Source organism: Mastomys coucha, unplaced genomic scaffold (assembly GCF_008632895.1).
Source record: "Mastomys coucha isolate ucsf_1 unplaced genomic scaffold, UCSF_Mcou_1 pScaffold9, whole genome shotgun sequence".
Classification (NCBI taxonomy): Eukaryota; Metazoa; Chordata; class Mammalia; order Rodentia; family Muridae; genus Mastomys; species Mastomys coucha.
Genome location: NW_022196915.1, coordinates 42,122,697 through 42,131,130, shown reverse-complemented (window position 1 = coordinate 42,131,130; position 8,434 = coordinate 42,122,697). Strand labels below are relative to the sequence as shown.

Genomic DNA, 8,434 nt, shown 5'->3' with positions numbered 1-8,434 from the left:
GGAGGTAACACAGACACCCAAGGCCAGAGCAGAAGCTGTAGCTTAGAGCTGCAAGGAAGAACTAAGCTGCTCTCCCTGCTGCTGCAGGAAAGGCAGCCCCTCCCTGCAGTTTACAGCAGCAGAGGCTCCTGCCGAGAGGCTCGCAGCCCTCAGAAGCAGCCCTACCTACCAACCCCTTGGTTGCTTGTGTACTCTCCCAATACTAGGACACCATGATCCTAGACACCCACACTGTCCTCAATGTTCCTCTCTCCACTCCTCTGCTCAGATTTAGAGGCTGTAACTGGAATCTTAAGAGTAGATAGAGGGCTGGAGAGACGGCTCAGCAGTTAAGAGCACTGACTGCTCTTCCAAAGGTCCTGAGTTCAAATCCCAGCAACCACATGGTGGCTTACAACTATCTGTAATGAGATTTGATGCACTCTGCTGGTGTGTCTGAAGACACCTACAGTGTACTTACATATAATAATAAATAAATAAATCTTTAAAAAAAAATAGTGGATAGAGGGAGATGGGCAGTGGTGGCACACCCCCACGCCTTTAGTCCTAGCACTCGGGAGGCTGAGGTAGGTGGATTTCTGAGTTCGAGGCCAGCCTGGTGTACAGAGTGAGTTCCAGGACAGTCACAGGAGGAGATGCCTACAGTGTATGCCAACGTATGAGGAGATAGTCACAAGGCTTAAAAATCCACGTGAACTCAATTGTACATAGTCACATAACCATGTTGCTTCCCCAAAGCTGAACCTCATCTACCATGGCCTTGGCTAGGGAAGACTGCCAGAGTGGAACATATGGCCACATAGCATGTGTATCGCACAATGCTGGGGTCCCATGCAGTGCAGATGTGCTATTAGGGGGGGTAGTGGGGAAACCTACCCCGGGGCCCAGGGGATAACAAGGAAGGGGAGTCCTAAGGTGCCCAGCTGGGACACCCTTACCTCTACAGAAGTAGGTGGTCTTGAAGAGCTCCACACACTTATTGCTGGGCAGCAGATGAGGGCCAGGCCCGGGTGGGGCCTGGGGTGCGTTCCAGGAGATGGGGATGGGGCAAAGGCGCTGAACAAAGAGGCCTCTGGAATTGCTGGCCACCAGGATGCCTCTCTCGAGCTGATTCAGCAGGCGCTGGGTAGGCTCCAGTGGGTCGGGTTTGGGAAACTCCACCTGCTCCATGCTGCTCTCGGAGTCTGAGCGCTCAGCCACAAGCCGACAGTCTAGGCTGTGCACCTGGGTCTTACCCACCACTCGTCCACCATAGATGAAGGTGAGCAGCAGCGAGAAGTCTGGGGACAGAAGAGCATAGCTGCACTAGGTGCAGGAGGAACCCAGAGGCTGCTAAGAGGCCCTCTCCCCACAAGGCTTTAGAAAAGTGAAGTTCCGTGTTGTCCAGTGTCCGCATTTTGTTAATGGGAAAACTGAGGTGCAGAGCAGGAATCCAAGAAAGCACTGGGAGACAAGGTTGCAGGGCCGAGGCAGCTCCTTCCTAGTTAGAGAAGGCTCCTTTTGTCTGATGATGTGGCTTGGTTGAAAGAATGGTTGCCTACTATGCTTAAAGCCCAGGCAGGGTTCAATCCCCAGTATCGCATAAACCCTTAGACCCAGCATGGTAGGAATTCAAGGTCATCTTTGGCTACACAGTGAGCCTGAGGTCAGTCTGTCTTTATGAAACTGTCTTTACAAACAGAAAAAAAGAAAGGTGCCTTCCTTCTGCACGTGGACGCTTTCCTCCTTTCTCCCATCACTCAGGAGTCACGCCCATCAGAGCTTAATGCTCATGGCTGCACAGTGTACAAGAAGGCCTCACAGACTGGATTTTTCTGGATGATAAAGAAATAAATGTTTCAATGTGGCTGTTCAAGGAACAAAGTACTTAAGGTGCCTCCTGAGGGCGGAAAAAGCTCTAGAAAGTATGATCAGCCACATGGACTTCGAACTTCGCAGAAGAGGTTCTCCTAGGATAAGGTGGGCCCTGTTATAAGCCTTAGCTGGGTAGACAATGAAGGCAAGGTCAGAGGAAGCAGACCGAAGAAGAAGGGAACAGGGAAGGGTCAGAAAGGCCACACACCTGAGTTCAGAGGAGGCTGATGCTCTACGAACACTGGGTCCTCTTTAATGGTGGCTTCAATTGCGCAAGCTCCTGGAAGAGAGGCAAAGGCACTGATCATTCAGTGTGGGACTGAAACGCCGGAGAGAAGATGTGCAAAGACATAGAGGTAGGGGAGACGCTGTTGTACCTTCCTCTAGCTCAGAGCTGCTGCTGCTGCTGCTGCTGCTGCTGCTGCTGCTGCCACGGCTGTCGTTGTCACCACCACTACCACCACTGCCATCGATGTTGTTGCCACCGTCTGAGTGGTTTACAACTCCATTGGTCCTCCCATTTTCCTACAGATACAACATCTCTCACTGGCATACAGCCCCCCCCATTATAACATCCCACTCTTTGACCTCCCTATTCTCCTTCCTCAGCACTCATACTGTCAAGGGTGCCTTGAAGGCAGGGAGGGATAAGTGTCAACTTCTCAGTAGTACCCTTCCTTACCTTATTCTCTTCCCTCTCAGGTGACACAGAGCTGATACGTCGCTTGAATGGTGATTTCTGGTTTCGTGGTTGGGCTGTGGAAATGTTGCAGGTAGAAGAAAGTTAGGTCTTCTACAAAGAGGGTTGGGGAGTAAGCATCTGAAGCAACAGAAAGCTGGGCAGGACTAGAGAGCCCGGGAAGGCCTGTCAGCCTACAGAGGGCTCTTATCTCTATCCTTGTCAATCCGTCCCTTCTAGGAGCGCCTGGGCAAGGGAGTACTCACTAGGGAGGGTTCCTGCTGTCAGTATTCGATATACTTTGTAGGGTTCAGCAACATCCATACGACCTCTCTCAGGAACCTCCTCAAATTCGGAACTCTTGTTGAGGGCACAGCGTAGGCGAGTCTTCCAGACAGCGGGGTGTCCTATGTCCCCGTCTTTGTGCTTTTCCTTAAACAGTGCCCAAGCCTAATAATAAGAGATGACACGAAGAAAAGAAAGTATTACATAATCCAGATGTCCCTACAAATGGCTGACTTGCACAAGCATGGGGCCTGAGCGACTGTACTGGACCTGAAATCAGATGAGCCGACACTGGGTTTGTATTCTGTTCTTGCCGGCTTCAAGCCCTTAGTCAGTTTTGACCATATCTCTCCAAATGACATGGCTGCTTCTACTTTCTAGTATTTCCTTGTTCCAAACCCCAGAGAGACAGAAGTGCTTTGGGACAGACACACCAGTGCAGACACCATCCTTTTCTTGAAAGGAACTCTCACCTTGAAAATGGCAGCATCCTGGTCCTCTCGGAAGTCTTGCTTGCCCGCATGCTTCCAGGGAATCCGGAACATGGTCTTGGCTGTGTCATCCCAGCACACCCCTGGGAACTGCCCACTTTCCACCTGACTCACTATCCAGCTCCGGAGCTTTCGGGTGCAGCGTGCTTTGCCTGAGGCCATCCTAGGAAGAGGAAGCAGGATACAGAAGAACTATTTTTCAACTTCGGGACCGAACTTCAATTCACTATGTTATCCTGGCTGGCCTGGGACTCACTATATACACCAAACTGGACTTATACTCAGAGAGATTCACCTGCCTCCAAAATGATCAAAGATATGTGGCGTCATGCCTAAGGAGAACCAACAACTCAGGGAAGCACCTGCCGACCCCTGACCACCAGGGCCAGCTCCATGCAACAGCCTTCCCCTGAAGACCCTTCCAAGTTCTTTTCTCTCTAGAAACATTCTCTGAAACTATTTCTTAAAACTTCTTCTTAATATTCCAAGTTATTACACCTGAAAGGAAACCTCGGACATTGGTCTTAATAAGTTGAGGTGTTTCAGAAATGTATTATTCGGGAGAATTCCCTTAATGACCTGTTCCTTGTAACAGACTGTTTAGATTCCAAGCATCTACAGAGGTAATATTTGCTCTTAAGGCATCTCCCCAGCCTGCAGACCTTCTCACTATAGTGCCCCTCTTTGGTAGAGGGGTAGGTGGGGCAGTAGCTGGGGGCAAGGGTGGAGCTGAAGAAGTGGGCAGGGCCTGAAAAACAAAGGTCAACTGAAGCCTAGCAAAGGACTTTCCTCAACAGTAAGTTGGCAGCAGTCCTTCCTGGCCTGTCCACGAGGCCTCTCTCAGTCTCTCTCAGGCCAAACCTACTTTCAGATTCACAAGCCTCTCTCTGACACTCCCTGTAGCTTAGGGCCCTAGGAGCCCTCACCAGCCAGCCCCTTCTCAATGCTTCCAGCTGGTTCCCCCTGCAGAGTTGCTCTTACCTGAGCGCAGCAGAGGATGTCCCAGGCTTAGCTTGTTCTAGGTTGTTTTTGATCTCTCTCCTCCCCTTTCTACAGTCCCCACCCTAAGTTTCAGTTCTTCTCCTGGGAGGTGCATTTCCTAGAAATCACGTGGTCCGAGTTGCAAGGCAACCAGTTGCCACCAGAGGGAAGCAGCAACCGAAGCTTTCGTCAACAGAACCCTGGGCCTGCGACTCCGGTCAGACTCCTCCTTCCACCCAGAACCACTCCCCGTGTCTGTTTCCCAGGAAGGCAATCTCCAGATCTGACCAGGAGACTGATGTGTGCTCCCCACAGCGTCTGCTCCGCAAACTTTAGGTGATTCTCACAGAGCAGCGGAGGGAAATGAAGGGAGAAGAGGAAGCTGAGCCCGAGCCAGGTGGTTAGATGTGGAGGGTCTCTGTTGTTCATCCGCGTCGTTTCATTTCTTCCTGGCCAGGATCCAGGGGTGCTTGGATGGTAGGCTGCAGGGAGCCCTTCCAACAAGATGTATTCCTCTACCCCCTCCCTTTCCCTAATGCCCCTAGGTGCTGAGGCCAGGAAGAAGGACCACCAGGAAGCCTAGGCCATAAGATGCCTCTTTATTGGTGCTGGAACTGGTGCTGAGGGCTGGTTCTGGAAAAGTCCCATCAGGACCCGGCCCTCAGCTACTTTCTTCTGCGGGCAATACTCTGTCCCAAGGGTACCTCTTCTCTCAGCTTCTGCAAAGGACAGAGGATAATAGTATCAGAAAGCTGCAGTGGAGAGAGAGGCTGTCACGGGTGACTTTTGGAAGGGAGGGGAAAAGCTTGGCATGACCCTCATACCTGTAACAATCGCGCCTGGTAAGCAGGAAGCTCCTCTCCATCCATGGGCTGGGGAGCTAAATGCAGGTATCGTATAGTGGCTGTCTCCAGCTCCTCCACTTCATACAGGGTTGCTGGGTCCAGTGAATGGGCATTGATGAGGCTCACAAGATACTCTTTGTAGTGTGCCCTGGGGAGGTGAGGGAGCTGAGGATTTATTCTTCCGTTTAATACTAACCGCATGCGCCCTACACCTTGTTTTTATTGTTATGTTTTTGCACCCACCCGCACTTGGGTCACGGTGAACATATGCAAGTTAGAGGTCAACTTGTGAGTTGGTTCCCATGTGGGTTTGGGGGACAGACCTCTGGTTCCCATGCTTGGCACTAACTACCTTTACCAACCCACACAGCTGTCTCACTGGAGCACACTGGGATTTTGTTGTTTTGAGACAGTGTTTTTCTGTGTAAATGGCCCTGGCTGGCCTGGACACACTCAGATTCTTACCTGAGCAAAACTATTAGCTCCTTTGCCTGTTGTTCTTGCGGGCAGTGTCCATCAGTTATCTTATGCTGCCTGCCACCACCCATCCATGCACTTGGCCAGAGGTCTCCCTCTCTTCCTCCCTCCTACTTTGTGAAGGACCAAATGGCCCCAGAGCCCCCACCTTACTGCCTGGGCAGCCTAGCCCACATCCCAATGCCACGCTCCACACGCTGGCAGGCACTCACTGACACAGGCCGGCATAGCCAGGTGGAGTTTCCTTGCCACAAGCTTCATCCCTGAACCCACTGGGGACCTCTTTCTGTTCCATCACTCGGCAGCCCCCTAAGAGGAAGGAAGGGACACGTGTCGGGAGGGGGCTCTGAGCCCAGGACAGCCTGCTTGAGCAAGAGTAATTCCATTGCACTTTGGAGACGCTTTCAGAGGCACAGCGACTGAGAAATGGCAGTGAAGATCTTGCTGCCCTACTTTTTACCAACATGGCTTGTGGTCCATAATCACATGCTCTGTGTATATATGTATGTAGTAGGTGTGTGAATCTAGGTAGCTTAGGCTGCCCTGCCACATGCTCTCAAAACTGCTCTCCTGGTTTAGTTCCTGCACAGCCAACTTATTCTCTGGAGGTCTCACCTCTACCTAGAGGGTGAGCAGGGTAGGTTAGAACCTTATTCCACTTCTTTTGTTACCAGCATAGAACCTAAAACTGTAGCCTAAAACCTCAAACAACTGGCGGGTATCATTAATTACTCAGAGTTAATTAATGAATCTGAACTATTAGAGAACATGAGCAGACACTTAAAGGCCAAGTGTTTTAATGATACCTTAGGAAACATAGCCATTAGGTGGATATTATCCTCATTTCATGGGAAGAAATAAGCACGGAGAGGTTAATGGCCACGCAAAAGGGCAGACAAAGGACCCCAGACCAAGCCTCCCTGCATCTTTACCCATCACAATGAGAGCCCAGTCTACCATCCCCACTTTAGAGGTCTGTCTGACACTTACCTCCAGGGACTGCCCGTGTCCCAGCTGGAGGCTCTGTATTAAACATGACATTATTGTCCTAGGGAGAAGTAGAGACAGGAGCATCGTTTGTCTCTGTCCAGCCACTGCCCCACTTCTCAGCATTCAGTCTTTTCTGCCCTTGCCCATCCTGTACCCTGTCTCTGAGCAAGCTGCCCACCTAGCCAGGCTGGCCACCTCTGACCTGCAACAGTTTCTGGAGCCGGGCAGCAGTCCAATCCCGTAGGTAGAAGAGGCAGTCTCGAGGGTGGTGGCCATGCAGGGACTTTTTCACCTTGCAGTTAGGGTCTGGACATTTCTGGTAAAAACCCAGATAGAAGAAGGAAATAGGAAACTGTTGGGGTCCTGGACCCTGAAGAACCCTCCATGCAAGGAGGCATGGGCATGAGAGGAGAGTGAGACAGTACAAGTCTGGAGCAAGCAAAGGGGAGAAGAGGACAGAGAGACGTTTTCTATCCTACTGACCTCTCTCCCCTTCCTGGCCCCCGCCCCTCAAGCCCCACAGCAGCCTCCCACACCTTTCCCTTCCCTCGCTCTCTGAACTCACATTCTTGGCGTAAAAGGCGTTGTAGCAGCCGCTGCAGAACTGGTGACGACACTGCGTGCAGTGGAAGTGCATGCAGCCTCCCCGGGCCAGTGCGTAAGAGAACTTGCATTTTGGACAGTCTGTCAAGTGAGGGCAGCCGCTCAGGGTTAGGGCAAGGCCGCCAACACCCAGGCCCTCCCTCCAGCGGGGAGCTACTGCGGATCAGACTATGAGCAGAGGCTAAGCGGGGTGGCCTTACCAATGCCATTTTCCTGAAGGTACATTGCCAGGCCTTGAGCCTGGTACTCTGGATCATTGGTGCGTTTCCAGTTCTGGAAATCCTCACAGCTCCGCCCTCTGTGCTGCTCCTCCCACTGCAAGGAGGGAAGAAGGCTGTGCTGTGATGAATGCTCCATCCCATGCCCTAGTCGGGCTTCTTGGCCCAACTACTCACACCTAGCGGTCCCAGACTGTTCACATCCATGCTGCCCACCATTCACTGAGATCCTAACACCGAGGGCCACTCATTTCCCCACACTATTACAGTCACCCATAAAGCTTGGTTGTTCTCTTCCAAACTTTAACCTCTCTGTGCCCACTGCTACACCTCACTCCAAGTAACTGTTGGATCCTCCTTCCAATATGGCCTGCTTCACTCTACCCCACTCTCCATTTTCAAAGTAGATAGTAGGGAGCTTCCGTGCTGCTAGCATGCTAACCCTGAGGTCCGGAGGGATAACTACAGGCATCGTTTTGCTAGGTTCTGTGATACAGGCCCAGGGTTTCGGGTATCAAGCCAACCTTTTAAAAGACAAATGATTGGTGTCACTCTTTGTGCTTAGTCTCAAAATGAAAGCCACACACTGTGTCACTTGGCCTCAAGGGCTGCCCTCTTGTGGAAGCTGGCTCCAACCATGTGCCTCTTGCTCTCAGGGATCTAGCTGCTCTCAGTTCAGCTTCTAGTCATTTCCTGACAGAACTTTTGCCTGTGTGGAATTATGTTCACTCTCCTCCCTTCGCTCCTCCGTGTCCTTCTCCAGGCCTGACTCCTCCCCTAGGAAGCTTTGTGTTCTGTGTGTGAATGTGCACATGTGTGTGTGCACACATGAGCAGAGGCCAGGGTATAATGCCTTGGATCACCTCTGGATACTGGACAGAGTATCTCACTAGCCAGGAACACAAACAAGATATGAGGGCTAGCCAGCGGGGCCAGGGATCCACCAGTCAATACAACCCCTCAGTGCTGGAATTACAAGTGTATTTCACCACAGTTGGCTTTAAATTTCTC

General features: G+C 51.5%; 2 protein-coding genes across 5 annotated transcripts in view; both read right to left on the bottom strand.

Moving 5' to 3' along the window:
• Irf9 (interferon regulatory factor 9) overlaps positions 1-4,727 on the bottom strand; it is an 8,171-nt gene extending 3,444 nt beyond the window's left edge. Inside the window, exons 1-7 of the mRNA XM_031361307.1 lie at positions 4,291-4,727; positions 3,292-3,472; positions 2,800-2,983; positions 2,537-2,610; positions 2,232-2,379; positions 2,063-2,134; positions 939-1,280 (exon numbers count right to left, since the gene is read on the bottom strand). Coding sequence (XP_031217167.1) covers positions 939-1,280; positions 2,063-2,134; positions 2,232-2,379; positions 2,537-2,610; positions 2,800-2,983; positions 3,292-3,471 — 1,000 coding nt within the window. The 5' untranslated portion in view covers position 3,472; positions 4,291-4,727. The remainder of the gene's footprint in view (positions 1-938; positions 1,281-2,062; positions 2,135-2,231; positions 2,380-2,536; positions 2,611-2,799; positions 2,984-3,291; positions 3,473-4,290) is intronic.
• A 141-nt stretch (positions 4,728-4,868) lies between these two features.
• The window catches only part of Rnf31 (ring finger protein 31), a 12,045-nt gene continuing 8,479 nt past the window's right edge, over positions 4,869-8,434 (bottom strand). For 3 of the 4 annotated variants that reach the window (XM_031361305.1, XM_031361303.1, XM_031361306.1), the window contains 7 exons: positions 7,406-7,520; positions 7,168-7,286; positions 6,805-6,918; positions 6,603-6,660; positions 5,825-5,921; positions 5,115-5,283; positions 4,869-5,009 (listed from right to left, as the gene is read on the bottom strand). In XM_031361305.1, the coding sequence (XP_031217165.1) occupies positions 4,956-5,009; positions 5,115-5,283; positions 5,825-5,921; positions 6,603-6,660; positions 6,805-6,918; positions 7,168-7,286; positions 7,406-7,520 (726 nt within the window). In that variant the 3' untranslated portion in view covers positions 4,869-4,955. The remainder of the gene's footprint in view (positions 5,010-5,114; positions 5,284-5,824; positions 5,922-6,602; positions 6,661-6,804; positions 6,919-7,167; positions 7,287-7,405; positions 7,521-8,434) is intronic. The other variant, XM_031361302.1, reaches the window with a different exon arrangement.